General features: G+C 48.9%; 2 protein-coding genes across 5 annotated transcripts in view; one reads left to right on the top strand and one right to left on the bottom strand.

Moving 5' to 3' along the window:
- Positions 1-729: 729 nt before the first annotated feature.
- gabrb3 (gamma-aminobutyric acid type A receptor subunit beta3) lies at positions 730-24,083 on the bottom strand. Its single transcript, XM_068593100.1, has 10 exons — positions 23,760-24,083; positions 13,889-13,936; positions 12,880-12,971; positions 11,928-11,995; positions 7,968-8,188; positions 7,501-7,583; positions 7,107-7,244; positions 6,307-6,459; positions 2,013-2,257; positions 730-1,196 (listed from the first exon to the last, which is right to left on the bottom strand). Exons 1-10 carry the CDS (start codon positions 23,852-23,854, stop codon positions 789-791), a joined length of 1,551 nt encoding a protein of 516 aa, XP_068449201.1. The 5' UTR covers positions 23,855-24,083; the 3' UTR covers positions 730-788.
- The window catches only part of gabra5 (gamma-aminobutyric acid type A receptor subunit alpha5), a 14,845-nt gene continuing 1,800 nt past the window's right edge, over positions 14,640-27,684 (top strand). Inside the window, exons 1-10 of one of the 4 annotated variants that reach the window (XM_068593102.1) lie at positions 14,640-14,796; positions 15,665-15,746; positions 17,127-17,284; positions 17,538-17,605; positions 17,884-18,104; positions 19,040-19,122; positions 22,589-22,732; positions 24,601-24,753; positions 25,683-25,894; positions 26,409-27,684. The exon at positions 26,409-27,684 is cut by the window's right edge and continues 1,800 nt beyond it. In XM_068593102.1, coding sequence (XP_068449203.1) covers positions 15,667-15,746; positions 17,127-17,284; positions 17,538-17,605; positions 17,884-18,104; positions 19,040-19,122; positions 22,589-22,732; positions 24,601-24,753; positions 25,683-25,894; positions 26,409-26,699 — 1,410 coding nt within the window. In that variant the 5' untranslated portion in view covers positions 14,640-14,796; positions 15,665-15,666 and the 3' untranslated portion in view covers positions 26,700-27,684. Of the gene's footprint in view, positions 15,747-17,126; positions 17,285-17,537; positions 17,606-17,883; positions 18,105-19,039; positions 19,123-22,588; positions 22,733-24,600; positions 24,754-25,682; positions 25,895-26,408 lie in introns of those variants that run through there. The other 3 variants (XM_068593101.1, XM_068593103.1, XM_068593104.1) reach the window with 3 other exon arrangements.

The following is a 27,684-nucleotide window of genomic DNA, read 5'->3' on the forward strand; positions in this document are numbered from 1 at the left end:
GCGAATTTTATAGACGCTGATAGTTTCTAATGCTAAGCTAAGCTAACTGACTGAGCGGTATTGATCTTCTCATCTGATATTACCTTTGAATGAGGACAGAGAACGAAAACTTTGTACACGCTCAGATGTTTCCGCTTCCAGTCTTGATGCTAAGCTAACTAGCTGTAGCTTCATATTCAGCGTCATGAGAGCGGTATCAATGCTTTCATCCGACTCAGTGCCAAAAAGACAATAAATATGTTTTTACCCCAAAGACTGAACCTTAAAAGTAGAATAAAGTAGAACAGACGGTTTCAAGACATTATGAATCCTGCTGCTGGTAAGACCCGCCCCCTGCAGCTTTCAAGCGCTGTGATTGGTCAGTTTGTAACTGCAGACCAACTAGGTGTCCGGACCCTGAACCACTGGATAATAATAATGCTAACAATGCTAATAACTGGAGGTAAAGGTTGAACTAAGAGGAGCAGCAGGATTCCTAACGTTCTGTTTCTCTGAAACACTTCTCCATATTATTAATATAAATAATACATACAGATACAATATTTATATTTATATATATATATGTGTTATTTATATATATATATATATATATATATATATATATATATATATATATATATATATTATAATAAAGCTGATCAGCTTCCACAATGACATAAATACTCATCTCAGCTCTTCAGAGTTCTTTACATCGCATCAAAGTCTTTGTAAAGTAAATGTTCGCTAGCAGATAAAAAAAGATCCAGGCCCCGTGGGGTCCAGGGCCCCGTGGGGTTCATAATCAGGTGCTAGTTGACGTAGTAGAGCCAGTAGATGGTGTTGAAGAGCGAGAAGCTGAAGGGGAAGATGAGGCGCGACCAGCGGTCGATGGTGTTCACGTCCGTGAGGTCGGGGATCCGGATCCTCAGCTGCGAGGAACGTCTGCGCAGACGAGTCTTCTTGAAATGTGCGTTCCTGTCCAGACTGAGGCGACCCGCCTCCTGCGGGGCGCCGCTCGGCTTCCTGTACTGGACCCCCGAGTGGTCGAACCCCGCCGTGGAGGAGGAGGCAGAGCCAGAGGAGGAGGAGGCGGAGCCAGAGGAGGAGGAGGTGGAGGAGGAAGAGGGGTTGTGGGCCTCTGACATCGCAATGTCGTTCCCTCTCACCTCGTTGTGGATCTCCAAGGTCGCCAGCAGGATGTTCCCCCGGGAGTCGACCTGGACGGAGCGAGACACAAGGGGGCGCCGTTAAAAAACGTAAAAGAGGGCGGCGTTAGAAAGCATACAAGAGGGCGGCGGCTCCAGTGACAGATGGCGGCGGGCTCAGCACTTGCAGAGGAAACCTTCACAACCCAAAAAGTTAAACCACCTCGACAAATCATCTGAAGGGCGACGCTGACGTCGTGGCAGCGACCTTCTCGTTAATCACCCGGGGCGCAGCATCGCGGTCACAGGAAACAGGAAGTGACACGCGGACTATTCATCTCATGATTCTGCTGCAGAGGAACATTTTCAGATGCACCACAGAAATTAAACCTTCAGCTGGCAAATAAATAAATCTACAACCTTTTAACACGCAGGATTCATGGGTGTTGTTGACGGATTTAAGTCCTGATCTCCACATTAAGGAACTAAAGATTCAACATGGCCGTCATTTACTGACCAAAAGAAATGTTGTAAACTTTGCATTTATTTGTCCCCTGGTGGTCAGCAGAGAGAATGCAGCTTCAACACATGAAGCATAGACTTCTATACAACCAGAGGAGTCGCCCCCTGGTGGTCAGGAGAGAGAATGCAGCTTCAACACATGAAGCATAGACTTCTATACAACCAGAGGAGTCGCCCCCTGGTGGTCAGGAGAGAGAATGCAGCTTTAACACATGAAGCGTAGACTTCTATACAACCAGAGGAGTCGGCCCCTGGTGGTCAGGAGAGAGAATGCAGCTTTAACACATGAAGCATAGACTTCTATACAACCAGAGGTGCAGAGATGTGTTCCTCTTCTGGTGGGTTGTTCTGAACCTTGATTCTCACCTTCGGTCCGTCGTAGTTGTCCCGCTCATCATTTGCCTTCTGGGCCTTCTCCGCCTGCTTCTTCTGCGTCTGAGGACCTCTTCCAAAGAACATGTAGTTGACGAAGGCGTACTCCAGCAGGGCGAGGAAGACGAAGACGAAGCAGCCCATCAGGTACATGTCGATGGCCTTGACGTAGGGGATCTTGGGCAGCGTCTCTCTCAGGTGGGTGTTGATGGTGGTCATGGTCAGCACCGTGGTGATCCCTGCAGGAGCCACACAGGAGGACACATGGAGACACATGAAGACACATGAAGACACATGAAGACACATGAAGACAGATGGAGACACATGAAGACACAGGAGGACACATGGAGACACATGAAGACAGATGGAGACACATGAAGACACAGGAGGACACATGGAGACACATGAAGACACATGAAGACACAGGAAGACACAGGAGGACACATGAAGACACAGGAGGACACATGAAGACACATGAAGACACATGAAGACACATGAAGACACAGGAGGACACATGAAGACAGATGAAGACAGATGGAGACAGATGAAGACAGATGAAGACACATGAAGACAGATGAAGACAGATGGAGACACATGAAGACACAGGAGGACACATGAAGACACATGAAGACACATGAAGACACAGGAGGACACATGAAGACACATGAAGACACAGGAGGACACATGAAGACACATGAAGACACAGGAGGACACATGAAGACAGATGAAGACACATGAAGACACAGGAGGACACGTGGAGACAGATGGAGACATATGGAGACACACAAAGACAGATGAAGACAGATGGAGACACATGAAGACACAGGAGGACACATGAAGACACATGAAGACACATGAAGACACAGGAGGACACATGAAGACAGATGAAGACACGTGAAGACACAGGAGGACACATGAAGACAGATGAAGACACATGAAGACACAGGAGGACACATGAAGACAGATGAAGACACGTGAAGACACAGGAGGACACATGAAGACAGATGAAGACACATGAAGACACAGGAGGACACATGAAGACACAGGAGGACACGTGGAGACAGATGGAGACATATGGAGACACACAAAGACAGATGGGGACAGATGAACTTAAGGAACCTCAGATACAAACTTGCATGCTCATGAAAGACTACGGCCGTCTCCCTGAAGAGTACCAAAGTTACCTTCAACCATAAAAGGAGGATCTAGCGTCTGTAAGCAGGGGCCGCAGCTCGCTGTCGTGTGTTTGGTTCATCAAATGTTGTTTGTGGAGAATAGTTCAGGCAGATATTAGTTTGGATTTGCTTTTGATGGGATCTATATTACATCTCCGAGAAGAAGACGTGAGAAGTTTCTGGGGCCAAAGATTTCCAGAGGTCCAGGAGCTGGTTTCTGCAGGTGACTGTTCAGCGATTCTGTCCTGTAGTTTGAACAGTGTGTGTTGTTGCTGACTGAGCCGGAGCGCAGTGTGTCCTGGAGGCCGTGTTGTCGTATCTCCTGAGGTTTGTGTTTGCTGGACGTCCTCGCTGCTGAAGTCCCAGAGGACACAAACAAACCCCAAAATGTGTTTTCTGCAAAAACTCACCAGCGTCACAAACGAGACCTCTGTAGAACATTTAGAGGACGACTGTGAGTCAGTGGGGAGCCGATGTGTCCATGAGCAAGACACTTCACCTGAAGACACTTCACCTGAAGACACTTCACCTGAAGACACTTCACCTCAGAGACACTTCACCTGAAGACACTTCACCTGAAGACACTTCACCTGAAGACACTTCACCTTAAGACACTTCACCTATAGACACTTCACCTGAAGACACTTCACCTGAAGACACTTCACCTGAAGACACTTCACCTCAGAGACACTTCACCTGAAGACACTTCACCTGAAGACACTTCACCTCAGAGACACTTCACCTTAAGACACTTCACCTGAAGACACTTCACCTATAGACACTTCACCTGAAGACACTTCACCTGAAGACACTTCACCTCAGAGACACTTCACCTGAAGACACTTCACCTGAAGACACTTCACCTCAGAGACACTTCACCTGAAGACACTTCACCTGAAGACACTTCACCTGAAGACACTTCACCTAAAGACACTTCACCTGAAGACACTTCACCTGAAGACACTTCACCTGAAGACACTTCACCTCAGAGACACTTCACCTGAAGACACTTCACCTGAAGACACTTCACCTGAAGACACTTCACCTAAAGACACTTCACCTGAAGACACTTCACCTGAAGACACTTCACCTGAAGACACTTCACCTAAAGACACTTCACCTGAAGACACTTCACCTGAAGACACTTCACCTGAAGACACTTCACCTCAGAGACACTTCACCTGAAGACACTTCACCTCAGAGACACTTCACCTCAGAGACACTTCACCTTAAGACACTTCACCTCAGAGACACTTCACCTGAAGACACTTCACCTGAAGACACTTCACCTCAGAGACACTTCACCTGAAGACACTTCACCTGAAGACACTTCACCTGAAGACACTTCACCTCAGAGACACTTCACCTGAAGACACTTCACCTGAAGACACTTCACCTCAGAGACACTTCACCTGAAGACACTTCACCTGAAGACACTTCACCTCAGAGACACTTCACCTTAAGACACTTCACCTTAAGACACTTCACCTGAAGACACTTCACCTGAAGACACTTCACCTCAGAGACACTTCACCTATAGACACTTCACCTGAAGACACTTCACCTCAGAGACACTTCACCTTAAGACACTTCACCTGAAGACACTTCACCTGAAGACACTTCACCTCAGAGACACTTCACCTATAGACACTTCACCTATAGACACTTCACCTGAAGACACTTCACCTCAGAGACACTTCACCTCAGAGACACTTCACCTCAGAGACACTTCACCTATAGACACTTCACCTCAGAGACACTTCACCTATAGACACTTCACCTGAAGACACTTCACCTGAAGACACTTCACCTCAGAGACACTTCACCTTAAGACACTTCACCTGAAGACACTTCACCTAAAGACACTTCACCTAAAGACACTTCACCTGAAGACACTTCACCTAAAGACACTTCACCTGAAGACACTTCACCTGAAGACACTTCACCTGAAGACACTTCACCTGAAGACACTTCACCTCAGAGACACTTCACCTGAAGACACTTCACCTCAGAGACACTTCACCTCAGAGACACTTCACCTGAAGACACTTCACCTTAATGACTCTTCACCCTAAAGACACTTAAAGCCTTTTGTGCGGTCAGAAGATCTATGAACGTTCGGGTTAATGAATGAATTGTGCGACATGACATGAGTTGTGCGACCTTGAGGGAGAAAGTCTTTTATTTGAATTTAAAGCCACTGTGGTTCAGATGAAGAGCAGAAAACATTTCCATCAAGCCGTGGAAGCAGCAGAGAGGCGTTCAGGTGAGTCTGTCGATGAGCAGGAAGCAGCAGACACACAACACAGCGTAGTGGCTTTGTGCGTAATGTGCACCATCAACAGTAAATGTGTGCGTGTTGTCTTTGTGGAGGCTCTATTCCTGTCCACTCAGGCTTACGCAACCACAGCAGCGCTGGCCTGGACGCTGTGAGGGGGAGTCAGGAGCTCTGTGGGTTTACAGATCTCTGCAGAACACAGAGAGCAGCCAGAACGTGGAGGCTCTCAGGGAACCGGGGTTCTCTCCAGAACCACCAGTACTGCCAGTGCAGTGCACTGAGGGAACATCACTTAAAGGTACAGGGACTCAAACCCATGCTCACAGTGTTTAACTCCATCACGAGGGAAGTAGAGCCACTTATATAGACTTCTATACAACCAGAGGAGTCGCCCCCTGGTGGTCAGGAGAGAGAATGCAGCTTTAACACATGAAGCATAGACTTCTATACAACCAGAGGAGTCGCCCCCTGGTGGTCAGGAGAGAGAATGCAGCTTTAACAGATGAAGCATAGACTTCTATACAACCAGAGGAGTCGCCCCCTGGTGGTCAGGAGAGAGAATGCAGCTCTAACACATGACGCATAGAGGCTTCTATACAACCAAAGGAATCGCCCCCTGGTGGTCAGGAGAGAGAATGCAGCTCTAACACATGACGCATAGAGGCTTCTATACAACCAGAGGAGTCGCCCCCTGGTGGTCAGGAGAGAGAATGCAGCTCTAACACATGAAGCATAGACTTCTATACAACCAGAGGAGTCGCCCCCTGGTGGTCAGGAGAGAGAATGCAGCTCTAACACATGAAGCATAGAGGCTTCTATACAACCACAGGAGTACCTAGGGCCACTCTGGCGGCCGAGGCGTCGTAGTTGATCCAGAAGGAGACCCAGGACAGGATGGTGATGAGGATGGAGGGCATGTAGGTCTGCAGGATGAAGTATCCGATGTTCCGCTTCAGCTTGAAGCTCAGAGAGAGGCGGGGGTAGGCGCCTGCAGACGACAGGAAGCAGCCGGGACGTTCAGGAGGAACAAGGGGGGGTCTGGCGCTTTGCTTTGGTTTCTATGGCGACGGGCACGTGGCTTTCATCACCATGGAAACAAGAACCAAGCATGGTTAAAAAATAATCCTGTGAAAGTTATCCTTCAGATTATCTGTGAATAAACTGCACAGTGTGAACACACACTGGTTTATGCTCTCGTTGAGTCAGACGAGAAGTTTAACACTTTTGTCCATCGACGTTAAATAAATAGCTGTTCTCTCTGCTCTCACACCAGACTCCATTCACTAAAACACTGATTTAAGCTCTCAGAGCTCAGGAGCTGCTGCTCTGCTGCTGGCGGGTTTGACTTGTTGAGGGACTTTAAAGTGTTTTAAAGAGTTAGTTCAGGTTCTTTAAAATCTCTGAACAAGTCAAACCCAGCAGCAGGTGATGCAGCAGCAGAGCAGCAGCTCCTGAGCTCTGAGAGCTTAAATCAGTGTTTTAGTGAATGGAGTCTGGTGTGAGAGCAGAGATAAGAGGTGAAGAAGGGTTCACTTCAGACTGTTTCTGTTTGACGGCATGAAATATTCCAAAACCTCCACAACGTCATGTTCAACGCTGACAGATTTCGGCTCATAATGTAAAACCTGAACCCGCCTGTGGAGAAGACCACGTTCCTGGAGACCAGCTTGTAGTCCATGATGGAGAACTGGGGCAGCTCGATGCGCGTCACGCCCGTCACCGCCGTGTCGCCGCCCTTCCAGTAGAACTCAATGTCGTCTGTCGTGTAGCCGTCTGCGGGCGGGATTATTGATTATTGATTATTATCAGCGAGGAAAGGAAAAGTGAATAATAAGTGTGTGTTTGTCAGAGCTGCTGGAGGAAGTGAATGTTCAGGGTCACTGCAGGAAGACAAAGGATCACGACCCTCTGGGTCTAGAGCACAGACCACGGGGGTACCCCTATGAAACAATATAATAATGTATAAAATATAGTAAATCTTAAAGCTGAGTGTATTTCACTGAGAACAAGACGTGAGGCTCAAACTCACAGCTCTCGATCTCCAGAGTGCAGTTCTGCTCGTCCAGCGGGTAACGCCTCAGATCCATCATGCAGGCGGCCGTGGTGGTGATCCTGAACGACAGAACGCAGCTTCAACACACGGAGCATAGGCTTCTATACAACCAGAGGAGAGAGAATGCAGCTCTAACACATGAAGCATCGGCTTCTATACAACCAGAGGAGAGAGAATGCAGCTCTAACACATGAAGCATCGGCTTCTATACAACCAGAGGAGAGAGAATGCAGCTCTAACACATGAAGCATAGGCTCCAGAGGAGTCGCCCCCTGGTGGTCAGGAGAGAGAATGCAGCTTCATGACAGCTTATATGTTGAAATTTCTGTTGGTTTTATTTATTCACGAGTCGGCCCGTCAGCTCCTGAGTCAAACCCGATGATACCGACTCATCGAGGTGACCGGGCAGCGCGGTTGATGCATTGACTCTTTACGGTTCTCACCTGAGGCCGTACAGGACGGTCCCGTCCGGGTGGAGTCGGATCATCCGGTTCTTAACCGTGACGCCGTGAACGAAGGACTTCTTGTCGTTGAGGAAGTAGGTGTCTGGGACCCAGAGCTGGTCGGCGACCCGGTTGTCCAGAGTCAGGTTGAGAGGGATCCCCGTGTAGGCCAGCCTCTTGTCCCTCCAGTACTGCTGGAAGTACATCGTCAAGGTGTAGTCCTGAGGGGAGAAGAACCAGCATGTACTCTAATAGGTACTCTCACACTCATCAATAAACAGCAGTCAGACGTGAGCGAGTGCACTAAACGCCCGATACAGAACTACTGAAGTCCTTTTGTTCCAGATGATTCTTCAGACATGGTCCAAAGTCAAGACTTTCTTCTAATCCGGTTTCGCTGCTGATCATTATTGGTCAAACAGCTGTGATTCTCTTCTGTCGGTGCTGGGTGACGATATTTCAAGAGGCGCTTCTCTCAGACGTCTCATGGATTTCCAATAGTGCCGAACCAGCATCAACGCTTCCAGTTTAATGACGGACCACTTCCACCAGCATGACACTGCATTCCTCAAGTATAGACAGGGAAGTAAAGAAGTAGAGATAGGGAAGTAAAGATAAGGAAGTAAAGATAAGGAAGTAAAGATAAGGAAGTAAAGATAGGGAAGTAAAGATAAGGAAGTAAAGATAAGGAAGTAAAGATAGGGAAGTAAAGATAAGGAAGTAAAGATAAGGAAGTAAAGATAGGGAAGTAAAGATAAGGAAGTAAAGATAAGGAAGTAAAGATAAGGAAGTAAAGATAGGGAAGTAAAGATAAGGAAGTAAAGATAAGGAAGTAGAGATAAGGAAGTAAAGATAGGGAAGTAAAGATAAGGAAGTAAAGATAAGGAAGTAGAGATAGGGAAGTAAAGATAAGGAAGTAAAGATAGGGAAGTAGAGATAGGGAAGTAAAGATAAGGAAGTAAAGATAGGGAAGTAAAGATAAGGAAGTAAAGATAAGTAAGTAAAGATAGGGAAGTAAAGATAAGGAAGTAAAGATAAGGAAGTAAAGATAGGGAAGTAAAGATAAGGAAGTAAAGATAAGGAAGTAGAGATAAGGAAGTAAAGATAGGGAAGTAAAGATAAGGAAGTAAAGATAAGGAAGTAGAGATAGGGAAGTAAAGATAAGGAAGTAAAGATAAGGAAGTAAAGATAAGGAAGTAAAGATAGGGAAGTAAAGATAAGGAAGTAAAGATAAGGAAGTAAAGATAAGGAAGTAAAGATAGGGAAGTAAAGATAAGGAAGTAAAGATAAGGAAGTAAAGATAAGGAAGTAAAGATAAGGAAGTAAAGATAAGGAAGTAAAGATAAGGAAGTAAAGATAAGGAAGTAAAGATAGGGAAGTAAAGATAAGGAAGTAAAGATAAGGAAGTAATGATAGGGAAGTAAAGATAAGGAAGTAAAGATAAGGAAGTAAAGATAAGGAAGTAAAGATAAGGAAGTAAAGATAGGAAAGTAAAGATAAGGAAGTAAAGATAAGGAAGTAGAGATAGGGAAGTAAAGATAAGGAAGTAAAGATAGGGAAGTAGAGATAGGGAAGTAAAGATAAGGAAGTAAAGATAAGGAAGTAAAGATAAGGAAGTAAAGATAGGAAAGTAAAGATAAGGAAGTAAAGATAAGGAAGTAATGATAGGGAAGTAAAGATAAGGAAGTAAAGATAGGGAAGTAGAGATAGGGAAGTAAAGATAGGGAAGTAAAGATAAGGGAGTAAAGATAAGGGAGTAAAGCTAGATGGGTTTAGATAGATGGATGGATGATGGTTGGATGGATGGATGGATGATAGATGGATGGATGATGGATGGATGGATGATGGATGGATGGATGATGGATGGATGGATGATAGATGGATGAATGATGGATGATGGATGATGGATGGATGGATGATGGATGGATGGATGATGGATGGATGGATGATGGATGGATGGATGATAGATGGATGAATGATGGATGATGGATGATGGATGGATGGATGATAGATGGATGAATGATGGATGATGGATGGTGGATGGATGGATGATAGATGATGGATGATGGATGGATGATAGATGGATGAATGATGGATGATGGATGATGATGATGGATGATGGATGATGGATGGATGCGGTGAGGCTGTATCTGTATGAGTTACTGGCTGTTCTCTGGCTGCACCAGTAGAACCATCACTCAGAACGTTGAAGGAGCTCTTCACAGCTGGCGTGGTTCTGCTGACTAATGTTCTCCAGAATAAATAAGCAGGTCTCAGGAAACAACAGCGTGTCAGATCCTCCATCTCAGTCCTCTGGTGCCGTCGCATACCCATAAAATAGAGTTTAAGAAAAGCAAAGATTCCTTTGGAGAGAGAAGTCAACAGCAAGAACAACAACAACAACAGCAACAACAACAACAAGAACAACAACAACAGCAACAACAACAACAACAACAACAACAACAGCAACAACAACAACAAGGCAGATTCCAGACAGAAGGAATCATCACAGAGTTTGTGGTTCCACACTTCAGGAACCGCTGACCTCGTTTTAATGAGCAGTGTTTTTGTTCAGCAGACTCTCTCCTTGCGGCTGACAAACCGTCGGCTGCTTTGCTTTCAGGAGGAATTACACTGACGTGTGATATGAAATGGATTCCTCTGAATAATTCAGTGTGTGCAGAGGAAACATGAAGTATCTTGTTTCCACGTACCGTCCTCGTTGTAAGAGGAGTAGCTGCCAGTTGTACAATCAACTGACTACGTTTCTATTGAATCTGCATGTGAAAAGAAGGAGGAGGAGGAGGAAGAGGAGGAAGAGGAGGAGGAGGAGGAGGAAGGAAAGAATGTTTGTAGAGGATCTGGAGCTGGAGACGCTCCCACATGCAGCAGAGAGGAGTGAATCAGAGCCGCTCACTCAGCGTCTGGACGCCACTATTTCTGTTTCACAGCTTCAGACCAACAGATCTACACCCCTCTGATGGAGGAGGACCTCTGGTTGTATAGAAGCTGCATTCTCTCTCCTGACCACCAGGGGGCGACTCCTCTGGTTGTATAGAAGTCTATGCTTCATGTGTTAAAGCTGCATTCTCTCTCCTGACCACCAGGGGGCGACTCCTCTGATTGTATAGAAGGCTATACACGCTTTAGGGCGGGGCTACAGGGTGATTGACAGGGGATGCTTTCGGGCGGGGCTTATGTTCCAGCTCTATTAAAACTAACCGCCTCGTGGAAGATTTCAAACCATGAACCAGAAACAATCCACCGTCTCCTCCTCTGGTCCCCGAGCGCTGCTGTCAGAGACGTGAGCCCACCGGAGGCAGGAGGAGGTTGGGTCTCGGCTCCGGTGGGCAGATGAGGCCCGGTGGGAGGGCGGGGCTGTCGAGCAGATGAGGCTCACAGAGTTCTGGCTCTCGTCTTCAGACGGGTGTTTACCGGCTGCCAGTCAGACCACGTCAACGTTAACGAACCAGCTGCTGGCAGCCAGGAACAGATCTCACAGAGGGGGGTCTTCATGGAGGCTGGCCCGGTGAAGAGGACGGTCTTCATCGAGTGATCTGGTGATCTGGTGATCTAGTGATCTGGTGATCTGGTGATCCAGTAAACCAGACCAACACAAACTACACGACGCTTCAGTGGAGAAAGAAGCCAACTCAAAATAAAAGAGGCCGGAAATATATAAATACTTTATTTCCTCACAACGAGCTGCAGCTCAGCCCACGAGGACTGAACCGGGTCAGGACCACCTTCAGGAAGGGGGGGGGGGGGGGTATAGAGACGTCTGACTTCACTTGATGCCTTGAGGAGCAGAAGGTCTGATGTTTATTTTTTTTGCATTTCATAATGATATTCTATTGTTCATGTTCTCATAATAAAGTGCTCCCTGTGTTCTACTTCATTTAACCCCTTCAGGGTGAGAGCATTTCATTCACATAAGCACTGGTGTGTACATTAACTCACCATGTTGACTTCTGACACCATGTCTATGTTCGCCACGTCGATGCTCATGCCCACGGCCACCGGCGCGCCTGCAGCACAGGAAGCGCATTGAATGTCAATGAACACATGAATAAAGTTTATTAAAGTCATTAATGAACTTTATTGTGTGCTACACCAGGGGAGCCTTTAGGGCGCTGCACCAGGGGAGCCTTTAGGGCGCTGCACCAGGGGAGCCTTTAGGGCGCTGCACCAAGGGGAGCCTCTAGGGCGCTGCACCAGGGGAGCCTTTAGGGAGCTGCACCAGGGGAGCCTTTAGGGCGCTGCACCAGGGGAGCCTTTAGGGCGCTGCACCAGGGGAGCCTTTAGGGCGCTGCACCAAGGGGAGCCTCTAGGGCGCTGCACCAGGGGAGCCTTTAGGGCGCTGCACCAAGGGGAGCCTTTAGGGCGCTGCACCAGGGGAGCCTTTAGGGCGCTGCACCAGGGGAGCCTTTAGGGCGCTACACCAGGGGAGCCTTTAGGGCGCTACACCAGGGGAGCCTTTAGGGCGCTGCACCAAGGGGAGCCTCTAGGGCGCTGCACCAGGGGAGCCTTTAGGGCGCTACACCAGGGGAGCCTTTAGGGCGCTACACCAGGGGAGCCTTTAGGGCGCTGCACCAGGGGAGCCTTTAGGGCGCTACACCAGGGGAGCCTTTAGGGAGCTGCACCAGGGGAGCCTTTAGGGCGCTGCACCAGGGGAGCCTTTAGGGCGCTGCACCAAGGGGAGCCTTTAGGGCGCTACACCAGGGGAGCCTTTAGGGCGCTGCACCAGGGGAGCCTTTAGGGCGCTGCACCAGGGGAGCCTTTAGGGCGCTGCACCAGGGGAGCCTTTAGGGCGCTGCACCAGGGGAGCCTTTAGGGCGCTGCACCAGGGGAGCCTTTAGGGCGCTGCACCAAGGGGAGCCTTTAGGGCGCTGCACTCTGGTGGGACGCGTACCTCCAAAGTCCGGCCGCAGTCGGATGTCGTATCCCTTCAGCAGCTTGTCCACCGTGTCTTTGACGTACGACATGTTCCCCGGTTCATTGATGCTGAAACACAGAAGACAAACCAGGTTATATATATATCTATATCTATATATATAAATAAATATATATATATATATATATATATATATATATATATATATATATATATGTCTATATATATTTATATATTTATATATATATATATATATATATATATATATATATATATATATATATATAGATATATATATATATATAGATATATATATATATATATATATATATATATATATATATATTTTCTGAACTGTTTGAAGTCTCAGTTCAACTTAAACTCCTAAACTACTTTCTTTACTTTAGAAAGATAATCTGAGTTCAGACTGGATGAAATGGTTGAAAGGCGTCTACCTTCCTGCCTGTCTGTCTTCCTTTCTACCTGCCTGTCTGTCTACCTGCCTGTCTGTCTTCCTTTCTACCTACCAGTCTGTCTACCTGCCTGTCTGTCGACCTGCCTGTCTGTCTTCCTTTGTGTCGGTTACTCATCAAAGCTGACTAGCGTGACATGTGGTGTTCCCCAGGGCTCAATACTGGGGCCTCTTCTGTTTTACCCCTCCATGCTTCCACCGGCTCAGATTATGAAGAACAACAAAGTGTGTCATCATGATTATGCAGACGACACACAAGACCTACCTGCCTGTCTACCTGTCTGTCTACCTGTCTGTCTACCTGCCTGTCTACCTGTCTGTCTACCTGCCTGTCTACCTGTCCGTCTACCTGTCTGTCTACCTGTCTGTCTACCTGTCTGTCTACCTGTCCGTCTACCTGTCTGTCTACCTGCCTGTCTACCTGTCTGTCTACCTGTCTGTCTACCTGTCTGTCTACCTGTCTGTTGAGCTACCTGTTAATTAATGAAGTCATTCTGAATTCAATAGAAATCAGAGAAAGTCGTCATATTCTCAGGTCAGCCAGGTGAGCGTTACCTGGTGTCGTAGATGGCAAACAGCTTCTTGTTCCCGTCCACAGCGTTCCTGCAAACACAAAGGGGAGGAGTCAGTTTCTTACTTAAACACAAAGGGGAGGAGTCAGTTTCTTATTCAAACACAAAGGGGAGGAGTCAGTTTCTTATTCAAACACAAAGGGGAGGAGTCAGTTTCTTACTTAAACACAAAGGGGAGGAGTCAGTTTCTTATTCAAAAGATTAGAAAGTCTAAAGCACCCTGAAGATGGAGGAGAATGAGGATAAACTGTGGAGGCACAGACCTGAACTACAGACGGGTGAATCAGGTCTGTCTACCTGTCTACCTGACTTCCTGTCTTTTATAAACACAGGAAGTTGATCATAATAGAACACAGATGTGTGTAGCATTATAATTATATGATAGTTGTGGAGGTGAAAATCTGGTTGCGTTGTGCTCCGCCTCCAGACACACGATTGGACGAGCAGCCTGTCGGAGGGGCGGGGCTAAAGGATGGCCGGTCAGCAGAGTGTTGGAGGAAGCTTTCACTCCCTCTGCAACCTTTTAATCGCTCTGGGGCCAAAAGAACCTCGCTGACTGTGGAATTAGTCCACATCTTCATCATCTCCTTCCCTCTCTCTCTCTCTCTCTCCCTTCCTCTCTCTCTCTCTCTCTCCCTCCCTCTCTCTCTCTCTCTCTCCCTCCCTCTCTCTCTCTCTCTCTCCCTCCCTCTCTCTCTCCGGATGGAGGGAACTCTGATGCCAACACTCAGCAGTCTGTGAGATCTCTGCGGCGCCGAGAGAAGTTTGATGCGCATCGTCTTGTGTGGTAAGCAGAGCGCTGATATCCAGTACAGTGATAGTGAGGAGGAGGAGGAGGAGGAGGAAGAGGAGGAAGAGGAGGAGGAGGAGACCTGCACCGTGATACTGGAGGTAACACACTTTCTACACTGAAGGGTTGTGAGTGCTGGACGAGGGATGCAGAGCGTCTACAGCTGAGCTGTGTGTTATGATATGATGTGTTATGATAGTGTGTTATCATAGTGTGTGTTATGATAGTGTGTTATCATAGTGTGTTATGATAGTGTGTGTTATGATATGATGTGTTATGATATGATGTGTTATGATAGTGTGTTATCATAGTGTGTGTTATGATAGTGTGTGTTATGATAGTGTGTGTAATGATAGTGTGTGTTATGATAGTGTGTGTAATGATAGTGTGTGTAATGATAGTGTGTGTAATGATAGTGTGTGTTATGATAGTGTGTGTTATGATAGTGTGTGTTATGATAGTGTGTGTTATGATAGTGTGTTATGATAGTGTGTGTTATGATAGTGTGTGTTATGATAGTGTGTGTTATGACAGTGTGTGTTATGACAGTGTGTGTTATGCTAGTGTGTGTTATGACAGTGTGTGTCATGCTAGTGTGTGTTATGCTATGCTATGACAGTGTGTGCAGTCAGTCTCTTCTGCTCGTAGAGCTTCAGGAGTGAGATTGATCGCAAGCTTCTGACTTTGCATTGTCAGCTCACATCTGAGCAGATGTTGCTCTCTCGCGTCCGTGCACACACACACACACACACACACACACACACACACACACACACACACACACACGTGGGTGCTGCATTGTGTGCTGGTGGTAGTGAAGCGGTCCAGCGTCAGGATCGCTCTCAGTGAGACTCGCTCCAGCGGAGCAGCTGTGGTCTCAGCACATCTGGACAGCGCTGAGATTTACAACTCAGAACAAAGTGCATGAACTCGGCGGTCCCAGGAAGCTTCTGTGGTCGTGTGTTCCAGGAATGGGCGATGGGATGCGATCCAGCTGGGCCATGAGGCTGTGGCTGTGTGTCGGGCTCCTGAGCATCAGCTGCCGTCTGAGGTGAGAACCTTTAACCCTCTGGAGACCTTAACCTCCAGCACTCCTTGTTCCAGTAGGAACCCCAAAAGTGTTCTGATATTTTTAGGAATTATTTCAGATTTTCTTAACAAAAAAAACAAACCTAAAAACATGGTCTGAATGGTGCATGCTGGGACTTTACATGTTCAGGGTTTTTTGCAAAAAAATAATAGGGTAAAAAGGTGACGGCTCCAACGAGAGAAACGTCTCTGTGCGTCACACCGTGCTGTCTGCTTCCAGCCGCTCACAGGAAGTGACCATGTCTGCTTCCAGCCGCTCACAGGAAGTGGACATGTCTGCTTCCAGCCGCTCACAGGAAGTGACCATGTCTGCTTCCAGCCGCTCACAGGAAGTGGACATGTCTGCTTCCAGCCGCTCACAGGAAGTGACCATGTCTGCTTCCAGCCGCTCACAGGAAGTGGACATGTCTGCTTCCAGCCGCTCACAGGAAGTGACCATGTCTGCTTCCAGCCGCTCACAGGAAGTGACCATGTCTGCTTCCAGCCGCTCACAGGAAGTGGACATGTCTGCTTCCAGCCGCTCACAGGAAGTGGACATGTCTGCTTCCAGCCGCTCACAGGAAGTGGACATGTCTGCTTCCAGCCACTCACAGGAAGTGACCATGTCTGCTTCCAGCCGCTCACAGGAAGTGACCATGTCTGCTTCCAGCCGCTCACAGGAAGTGGACATGTCTGCTTCCAGCCGCTCACAGGAAGTGACCATGTCTGCTTCCAGCCGCTCACAGGAAGTGGACATGTCTGCTTCCAGCCGCTCACAGAAAGTGACCATGTCTGCTTCCAGCCGCTCACAGGAAGTGACCATGTCTGCTTCCAGCCGCTCACAGGAAGTGACCATGTCTGCTTCCAGCCGCTCACAGGAAGTGGACATGTCTGCTTCCAGCCGCTCACAGGAAGTGGACATGTCTGCTTCCAGCCGCTCACAGGAAGTGACCATGTCTGCTTCCAGCCGCTCACAGGAAGTGACCATGTCTGCTTCCAGCCGCTCACAGGAAGTGGACATGTCTGCTTCCAGCCGCTCACAGGAAGTGACCATGTCTGCTTCCAGCCGCTCACAGGAAGTGGACATGTCTGCTTCCAGCCGCTCACAGGAAGTGACCATGTCTGCTTCCAGCCGCTCACAGGAAGTGACCATGTCTGCTTCCAGCCGCTCACAGGAAGTGACCATGTCTGCTTCCAGCCGCTCACAGGAAGTGACCATGTCTGCTTCCAGCCGCTCACAGGAAGTGACCATGTCTGCTTCCAGCCGCTCACAGGAAGTGGACATGTCTGCTTCCAGCCGCTCACAGGAAGTGACCATGTCTGCTTCCAGCCGCTCACAGGAAGTGACCATGTCTGCTTCCAGCCGCTCACAGGAAGTGGACATGTCTGCTTCCAGCCGCTCACAGGAAGTGACCGGATCTCCCAAAGAGGCCGAGCTGAACGACAACATCACCGTCTTCACCCGCATCCTGGACGGGCTGCTGGACGGGTACGACAACCGCCTGAGGCCGGGACTGGGAGGTAGGCTGGTTGTGTTACGCTGTTGCGTTACGCTGTTGCGTTACGTTGTTGCGTTACGCTGTTGCGTTACGTTGTTGCATTACGTTGTTGCGTTACGTTGTTGCGTTACGTTGTTGCGTTACGCTGTTGCGTTACGCTGTTGCCTTCTGCACTCGGCCTTCGTATTCAAAACTGATCTCAGACATAATAATGCAGCAATAAAAACACGCGTTGAAAGGACTCAACAATAATCCAGATTCTATTGTTGTTCCAGAAAAGGTGACGGAGATCAAAACCAACATCTTCGTCACGAGCTTCGGTCCGGTGTCCGACACTGAAATGGTGAGAAGCTCGTTGTGTTGCTAACATGTTTCATCTCAAGTCATTAAAACAACTTTTCATCCGCGCTCGATGCTTTTCTATCGCGGCTGATTCCACCTCGTCTTCATCTTTCATGATGCGCCTGAAGAACAGAGAACATCCTGTTTTTAATTACTTTCTTAGATCATTCCTCTTCATCCGACATCATCATCATCATCATCGTTTCCCTGCAGCGGCTCGTCATAACGGGTTGGCGTGTCTTTACTGTTAGCGTGTTCATAGCGTGTTCCGTCCTGCAGGAATACACCATCGACGTGTTCTTCCGTCAGAGCTGGAAAGACGAGCGACTCTGCTTCAAAGGCCCGATGGAGATGCTTCCTCTCAACAACCTCCTGGCCAGTAACATCTGGACTCCAGACACCTTCTTCCTCAACGGGAAGAAGTCCATCGCTCACAACATGACCACGCCCAACAAGCTGCTGCGGCTGAAGGACGACGGCACGCTGCTGTACACCATGAGGTGAGCTCAGCTGCTCGCTACGCTGACCTGCACGCTATGCTAACCTGCACGCTATGCTAACCTGCACCGCTATGCTAACCTGCACGCTATGCTAACCTGCACCGCTACGCTAACCTGCACCGCTACGCTCACCTGCACCGCTACGCTCACCTGCACCGCTATGCTCACCTGCACCGCTACGCTAACCTGCACCGCTACGCTCACCTGCACCGCTATGCTCACCTGCACCGCTACGCTCACCTGCACCGCTATGCTAACCTGCACCGCTATGCTAACCTGCACCGCTATGCTAACCTGCATCGCTATGCTAACCTGCACCAATTATAAGATAGTGTGATTCAATTCTAGTCACTCTTTCCTGTCGTTGTAAAAAGAAATGAGAACCAGAAGGAACAAGCTGGACGTATCGCTGTGATGCAGCGGGGAGACGCTCTGTGACCTGGTGTATTATGGTCTGTAGACCGAGGTGCATGGTGATGATGTGTGTGGCCAGCAGAGGGCAGCATCACATCCCTCTGTGGCTCATCGTGGTATTACATTTAGTACTGCTGACACCGCTCCTGCTTTTATTACCATTATATTGTTATTATTGGTAGTAAGTTCTTCATCACGCTACTCTCATTTTATGAATCATTATTTTTATATTGACTGTGTAACTCTGTTATGTTTTTCATTCTGGTCACATGACATCTACTGTACTCATGGTCACATGGGACGGAGGTCAGAGGTCAAATGAAGACAAACTGTCAAGTTCTCTGAGGAGAGTTTGTGATTTTGGGCTCTTCAAAATAAATAGAAGTGTATCGTCAGCGTATCGAGACGCTGAAGAAACACATGATTTATAATCAGAGAGGGTGTGGAACGGATGACTGTGATGATGATGATGATGATGATGATGATGATGGCGGTGATGACCCCGTGCCTTCTGTCCTCAGACTGACCATCTCTGCAGAGTGCCCCATGCAGCTGGAGGACTTCCCCATGGACGCCCACGCCTGCCCCCTGAAGTTCGGCAGCTGTGAGTGAACGTCTCTGAAGCAGAAGCTTCCTCCATGTTGGTCCCAGTGGACCTCCTGCAGCTCACCACCTCAGTGCTGCTGTGAGGAGCCACTGGAGGCTCAGCGAGACATGAGAGCTGACGGGGGACGGGCACGGAGCCGTGAACCTCCTGGTGTCGGGCCGAGCTCGCCCCACGAGCCTCATCACATGACCGCAGAGACGACACTGGTCATGTGATTGACAGCTCGGCCCCTCGGGTGCAGGGCTCCATTGTTGTGTGCTGTGAGCGCGAGAGGAACGAAACCACCGCGTGGCACACACACACACACACACACACACACACACACACACACACACACACACACACACACACACACACACACACACACACACACACTCTCTCTCCTCGCAGCTCAGGTGTCTCCCGTGACTCTTAAGCGGCCTCCGGTCTCATGCTGTCGGGTTAGATCATGAGATCAGCGTCTTCAGGTCGTCCCTGCCGCTGACGTAAGAACAGTAATCTCGCCGCATGATGCCGGCTCGCTGTCATTAAGCCCCGCCCCCCCGCCGGCATCCCCTCGACCCCCAGCTGAACCCGGGTCGAGCTGATCGGAGCCCGGACTGAGCCCATGTTGGTTCTCTGTTAGCGGTGCTGCTAACGCTACTAGCTCTTCTCCTGTTGGTTCTCTGTTAGCGGTGCTGCTAACACTACTAGCTCTTCTCCTGTTGGTTCTCTGTTAGCGGTGCTGCTAACACTACTAGCTCTTCTCCTGTTGGTTCTCCGTTAGCGGTGCTGCTAACGCTACTAGCTCTTCTCCTGTTGGTTCTCCGTTAGCGGTGCTGCTAACGCTACTAGTTAGAGGACTGTAGAACATAAGTAGTAGCATGAGTATGAGCATGAAACAGCGTTTTAGCGTCTCAGGAGAAAAGCAGCACAGAGTTCATAAAGCAGTCGTCGCGGTGAGTCCATCAACCTGAGATAATCCTGTGAGCTGGAGGACGACTCTCACACCAGCTCACGGCCTTCAGGCTGGTCCACCTGAGCTCCTCCGGTATTCACATCATGGACTGAACTGTGAGTCGTCTTCACAGGACTCAAGTTCTGCTCCTCTGGGTCCACGAGTGCAAACCAACTCATCAGGTTTCATAACTTAGACATTAATATCTTCATCTGCAAACCTCCACCTCTGTTCTTTACTGCTGGTACAGCCTCACTGAGCCACGACTACAGAGAGACACAAAACGACTACAGAGAGACACAAAACGACTACAGAGAGACACAAAACGACTACAAAGAGACACAAAACGACTACAAAGAGACACAAAATGCTACAAAGAGACACAACGCGCCCTCATGGACACACAACGCGCCCCCATGGAGACACAACGCGCCCCCATGGACACACAACGCGCCCCCATGGAGACACAACGCGCCCTCATGGAGACACAACGCGCCCCCATGGACACACAACGCGCCCTCATGGACACACAACGCGCCCCCATGGACACACAACGCGCCCTCATGGACACACAACGCGCCCCCATGGAGACACAACGCGCCCCCATGGAGACACAACGCGCCCCCATGGACACACAACGCGCCCCCATGGAGACACAACGCGCCCTCATGGAGACACAACGCGCCCCCATGGACACACAACGCGCCCTCATGGACACACAACGCGCCCCCATGGACACACAACGCGCCCTCATGGACACACAACGCGCCCCCATGGACACACAACGCGCCCCCATGGACACACAACGCGCCCCCATGGAGACACAACGCGCCCCCATGGACACACAACGCGCCCCCATGGAGACACAACGCGCCCCCATGGACACACAACGCGCCCCCATGGACACACAACGCGCCCCCATGGAGACACAACGCGCCCCCATGGCCTCCTGATGGGGACAAAGCGTCTCTGGTCTGCAGCGATGAGGAGCTGCAGCATCACAACCCGCTGGCGTAACGCAGCTCGCAGTGAGACAACGCAGCGTGTCTCTGACGCTATAATCCACAGTCTCAATCTGAGTGTCTGACTTGGATTAAAGCCGTCAGATTGGACTCTGAACTGCAGATGTGTGAGGGTTCGCATCCCGCGGGACTTGTTTACACCCTGAACGGCTGAACGACACCATGTGTGTTGGAAACCGAATCAGAGGCTTTGCAAAGTCTGCAAACAAGCCGCCACGAGCGCCACGAGGAAGGTCAAAGGTCAAATCCAAACATGTGGCAACGTCCACACCACGTGAGAAACATCTGGCGCCTGATCACAGTTAATCTGAGTGATGAAGAGGAGGGAGAGGCCTCTTCTTCTCTTCCACGAGGCGTCTGTCTTTAACGGGAAAGTTCTGACCTGAGTTTACACGTTCAACACATTTATTCTGCTCTTCACACCCAGCCGAAGACACACACAACGACTGCAAAGACACACAACGACTGCAAAGACACACAACGACTGCAAAGACACACAACGACTGCAAAGACACACAACGACTCCAAAGACACACAACGACTGCAAAGACACACACAACGACTGCAAAGACACACAACGACTGCAAAGACACACACAACGACTGCAAAGACACACAAAACGACTGCAAAGACACACAACGACTGCAAAGACACACACAACGACTGCAAAGACACACAAAACGACTGCAAAGACACACAACGACTACGAAGGTGGTAGATTAGCGCAGCTTTGCTCCTCAATTCAACAACATGTGTGTGTATATATATGTACATATATATACATATACATATGTATGTATATGTATATATATATATATATATATATATATATATATATATGTATATATATATGTACATATATATACATATATATATACATATATATATATATATATATATACATATATATGTACATATATATATATGTATGTATACACACATGTGAGACGAGCTCAAAGTATTTGAAAAGAAGAGAAAGAAACAGGATGTTGTGTAACTGTATTCATGTAACATTTAATTTATCAAACTCATCTTGAGAGAAAAACTGAGAGAACATGAACATAATAAACACAACATGCACCTGTGTGTGTGTGTGTGTGTGTGTGTGTGTGTGTGTGTGTGTGTGTGTGTGTGTGTGTGTGTGTGTGTGTGTGTGTTTGATTTGGTTTTGATCCACATGACATTAAAATCAATTGGCAGAAGCTTTTATCCAAAGTGATTTTGGATTTTAGTCTCTAAACACTGGAGCTATTTGAGGATCAGCAAATAAATAAATATATAAATACTTATTAATACACACACACACATACATTTGTATATATATATATATAGTTTGTATATATATACATATATATATATATATATATATATATATATATATATATATATATATATATGTATATATATATATATATATATATGTGTGTGTGTGTGTGTGTGTGTGTGTCTGTGCTGACGGTGTGTGTGTCTGTGCTGACGGTGTGTGTGTCTGTGTGGGTCCTAGATGCGTACCCGGTCTCTGAGGTTGTGTACACGTGGACGCAGGAAGCAGCCAAGTCGGTGGTGGTGGCAGAGGAAGGATCACGACTCAACCAGTACCACCTGATCGGCCAGACGGCCGGGACGGAGGACATCTACACCAGCAGAGGTACACCGCGTGTACACACACACACACACACACACACACATATATATATATATGTGTGTGTGTGTGTGTGTGTACACCGCGTGTACACACACACACACACGCACACACATATATATATATATGTGTGTGTGTGTGTGTGTACACCGCGTGTACACACACACACACACAGACACACACACACACACACACATATATATATATATATGTGTGTGTGTGTGTGTGTACACGCGGTGTACACACACACACACACACACATATATGTATATATAGTTGCCTCCATCTTGTCGTGTTATTACATCGCCGTCTCAAAGATCTGATGAGGAGCTGTTGTTATTTATTTGTTTATTTCTCGGAGGCAGCGAGTGGATCCAGCTGCTCCCACACAGCAGCTGACGGGTCTGTAATCCCTCCAGACCCACCGCGCTGAGCAGGGCCCGGCTGCTGGGGGAGGGGCCTGGAGGGGGAGGGGTCTGGAGGGGAGGGGCCTAGAGGGGAGGGGTCTGGAGGGGAGGGGCCTAGAGGGGAAGGGTCTGGAGGGGGAGGGGCCTAGAGGGGAGGGGTCTGGAGGGGAGGGGCCTAGAGGGGAGGGGCCTAGAGGGGAAGGGTCTGGAGGGGGAGGGGCCTGCATGTGCTTAACTCCGTTATGTAAAGAAGTATGATAATAGACGTGGTGCGTTCGTGCGTTGCCGTACTTCACTGCTTTACAGCTTAACGTGGTGCGTTCAAGCCCCCCCCCCCCAAACACCCACCCACCCAGAATGCACTGCTCGGACACACAGAGCCGGCGTGGCCCTAATTAGCATTCCTAATCTGAGGGACAAACCCTCTTTAACGAGCCCAGAATAGCTCAGCACAGCACTCACACGGGGAAGAGCCGACCTCTGACCTCCCAGGTTAAGCCCGAGAGGAACGCTAGACATGGGAATGTGATGCTGCACACACACACACACACACACACACACACACACACACACACACACACACACACACACAGCAGCTCAACAGATGGTTGGTGGTCTGCACTCACCAGTCCACCAGCATCGCTGCGTTGTTCTCCGCGATGAAGGGCAGCTCCCCGCGGACGCTCCACAAGCCCACCAGTAAAATCCACCATGAACGCATCGTCGTCTCCCCCGTGGCCCGGCGGGGGGTCGGGTCAGACCAGAGCGGGGTCGGCCCAGTCGGGCCCCCAGGGGGCGGGGCTGCAGGCCGCGAGTCCTCGGAGCGAAGGCAGCGGCGTCCGGCTCTTTAGGGACATGATGCTCGGAGACGCATCGAAAGGTTTCTCACCCCCACAAGCAGACCCAAGACCAGCAGAACCAGCACCACCAGAACCAGCAGGACCAGCAGAACCTCCTTGGCCCCCCTCAGCCTCTCATCCCCGCCCTGCCTCTGTCATCTGGGCCCCGGCTCGTGATCACCGCTGCTCTGAGGTCTGTTTCAGGGTCGGAGCTCAAGATGTACGATGAAGAGACTGAACGGGACGACCGGTCTGTCCCTCTGAAAGAGAGAGAGAGAGAGAGAGAGAGAGAGAGAGAGAGAGAGAGAGAGGGAGAGAGTGAGAGAGAGGGAGAGAGAGAGAGAGAGAGAGAGAGAGAGAGAGAGAGAGAGGATCAGGTTGTGAAGGGATTAGTGAGACAGAAAGCAGTCCTCATCTCTGGATTTTCTATAGTTCATCAGAACAATCCTTTAAATCTTCAGTTGATTAACAGGACGATTTGGTTCACGCCCCCGTCTTCAGCAAAGAGGTCGTCGGGTCAAATCCCTTCTCAACGTTCACTGATTAAAGGAAACACACCTGAGGCGTCACATGACAGCAGGAGTCCTGCACATCTTCCTGCTCATGCAGCGGCTCCTCTGTCCTGCAGGTCAGTACACCGTGATGATGGCTCACTTCTACCTGAAGAGGAAGATCGGCTACTTCGTCATCCAGACCTACATGCCGTGCTTCATGACGGTCATCCTGTCACAGGTTTCCTTCTGGCTCAACCGGGAGTCTGTACCGGCAAGGACCGTGTTTGGTGAGTCTCTGCTTCATGTGTTAAAGCTGCATTCTCTCTCCTGACCACCAAGGGGAGACTCCTCTGGTTGTATAGAAGTCTATGCTTCATGTGTTAAAGCTGCATTCTCTCTCCTGACCACCAGGGGGTGACTCCTCTGGTTGTATAGAAGTCTATGCTTCATGTGTTGAAGCTGCATTCTCTCTCCTGACCACCAGGGGGTGACTCCTCTGGTTGTATAGAAGTCTATGCTTCATGTGTTAAAGCTGCATTCTCTCTCCTGACCACCAGGGGGTGACTCCTCTGGTTGTATAGAAGTCTATGCTTCATGTGTTAAAGCTGCATTCTCTCTCCTGACCACCAGGGGGTGACTCCTCTGGTTGTATAGAAGTCTATGCTTCATGTGTTGAAGCTGCATTCTCTCTCCTGACCACCACGGGGCGACTCCTCTGGTTGTATAGAAGTCTATGCTTCATGTGTTGAAGCTGCATTCTCTCTCCTGACCACCAGGGGGTGACTCCTCTGGTTGTATAGAAGTCTTTGCTTCATGTGTTAAAGCTGCATTCTCTCTCCTGACCACCAGGGGGCGACTCCTCTGGTTGTATAGAAGTCTATGCTTCATGTGTTAAAGCTGCATTCTCTCTCCTGACCACCAGGGGGCGACTCCTCTGGTTGTATAGAAGTCTATGCTTCATGTGTTGAAGCTGCATTCTCTCTCCTGACCACCAGGGGGCGACTCCTCTGTTGTATAGAAGTCTATGCTTCATGTGTTGAAGCTGCATTCTCTCTCCTGACCACCAGGGGGCGACTCCTCTGTTGTATAGAAGTCTATGCTTCATGTGTTGAAGCTGCATTCTCTCTCCTGACCACCAGGGGGCGACTCCTCTGTTGTATAGAAGTCTATGCTTCATGTGTGAAAGCAGGTAAAAGTGAGCCCTGTTCCTCACCAGGTGTGACCACCGTGCTCACCATGACCACGCTCAGCATCAGCGCCAGGAACTCGCTGCCTAAGGTGGCCTACGCCACCGCCATGGACTGGTTCATCGCCGTGTGCTACGCCTTCGTCTTCTCCGCGCTCATCGAGTTCGCCACCGTCAACTACTTCACCAAGAGGAGCTGGGCCTGGGACGGGAAGAAGGCGATGGAGGCCCAGCAGCCCAAGGTGTGTAACCGTGTGTGAGGACGCACATCCTGGCTGCCTGGCGTTGTGGGGACCAACCAGTCAAACAGCACATTGCGGGGACTCACAATTATAATGTTAAATATTGTTCAACATGTCTGTTTGTGAGTGTTTGGATGTCATTCTTATTATTTCTCATATAGTTGTGTTTTCAATTCAACACTCACAGTTAGGATAAACTTGCAGAGTACTGATTTACTACGTGTAGTACTGGTTGTTGGAAGTATTTCATGTTTAGAAGCTGCGACGTGTAGTCTCAATGACATTACATTACATTAAAGTCTCAGAGACTTGTGCTGGTACGGAAAACATAACAAATCATGCATCCTCTAGAATGAAATACATTTGAAATATCATTTTAATGTATGTAGTATTTCACACCTATATTAGTTAAAGACAATGTCACCTCATACAAGCACATGAGGAATTCTTTTTGGGGGGTTTTACTTTGTCAAATAGAGTCAAACAAACAAAATGTGTGTCTTTCTCCTCACAGAAGAAGGACCCTTTGGCTCTGTCTAAAAAGCCAAACAACTCCTGTTTGTCCGCCGTGAACTCCACGACCAACCTCACGAAGGACCCGTCCATCTCCACCATCTCCAACAGCACGACTGTTCTGCTCAAGCCCTCTGAAACCAAGGCGCCGGACCCCAAAAAGACTTACAACAGCGTGAGCAAGATCGACAAGATGTCCAGAATCGTGTTCCCGCTGCTGTTTGGGACCTTCAACCTGGTGTACTGGGCCACGTACCTCAACAGGGAACCGGTGATCAAAGGAGCCGTTTAGGCTCTTCGTCCTCCTGACAACCGCTTCTGGATTTCATGACTGGAACGCAAACCAAACCCAACTCCACTTAGTCCTTGTATCGCTGAATCCCCTTTGACACCGGGCATTAAAATGCGGTTTGGGTGACCGGATGGCGGCCGGATAGCGCCTGACCTCTCGGCTGTGCAGGCGTCAACGCCCCCAACGCGCATTGAGGACGGATCGTGGTCGGATCGACCGCCCATCGAACCACGTCGAACACGCGTGTTAAAGCGACCGCGTTCCTATTGCGCATCCAACTTTCATGTGGGAGGAAACACGTAATCTTCCACGAATGTTTCCAAAACCAGCGCACAAGCGACCGTTAGCAAGAAAGCTCGTCCAGATGGGTTTTCTGGACATTGGTGAGTGAGACGAGTGAAACTTCACATCACCACTGAGACACTTATGACGGCGGGTTCGATGGCGTTCGGTCGTTTGAGCCGAACGGATCCGTCGGTCGGTTCCAGTTCGGTGAACGTGATCATCTGGAATCCCGTCGAGACGCGTTTTAATGCCCGGTGTGAAGAGGTCGATGCCAGTGTTTCTGGAGGTCATTGGATACCATTGCATGTCTGTCAGCTTCATGTTGCCTTGAGTTACGACTTAAAGACTCTTTCATCTCATTTCCAGAACTCCAGTCACCGGTTAGTTTCTGCCAAATTCTGATATTTTACATTTTTTTGCATTTGGCATCTATATTTTCCCCTCCAGTCTCCAGCAGACGATGGGACGGTCCGGCCGAACGCTATGCAAAACTACATTTCTGAATGCGTCGCTGCTCTCGAGCAGCTCTCACTTTGTACAGACCGGGCTGGAGGTCCGGGGGTTCGAGGCCGGACCCGAGGGGAACGTTGGGGACTTGTTTCCTTGGTAAAAGCAGAGGAATAGCCATGCTAACTGTTGCCTTCAGAGTGTGAGAACTCACTTTAAATGCACTGAATTCTCCTGCAGAAGCTACAATTAT

This window comes from Clinocottus analis, unplaced genomic scaffold, assembly GCF_023055335.1.
Source record: "Clinocottus analis isolate CAN_PGR_092001 unplaced genomic scaffold, fCliAna1.0.p SCAF_28, whole genome shotgun sequence".
Classification (NCBI taxonomy): domain Eukaryota; kingdom Metazoa; phylum Chordata; class Actinopteri; order Perciformes; family Cottidae; genus Clinocottus; species Clinocottus analis.

Bases quoted from the DNA above. Each gene is read 5' to 3' on its own strand.
- gabrb3 (XM_068593100.1), bottom strand. From the start codon at position 23,854: ATGCGTTCATGGTGGATTTTACTGGTGGGCTTGTGGAGCGTCCGCGGG. The intron at 6,460-7,106 runs GCGGGTTCAGGT...TGTCGTCTGCAG, and splicing joins GAACGTGGTCTTCTCCACAG to GCGCCTACCCCCGCCTCTCT. The intron at 2,258-6,306 runs GTACTCCTGTGG...TGGCTCCTGCAG, and splicing joins GGCCGCCAGAGTGGCCCTAG to GGATCACCACGGTGCTGACC.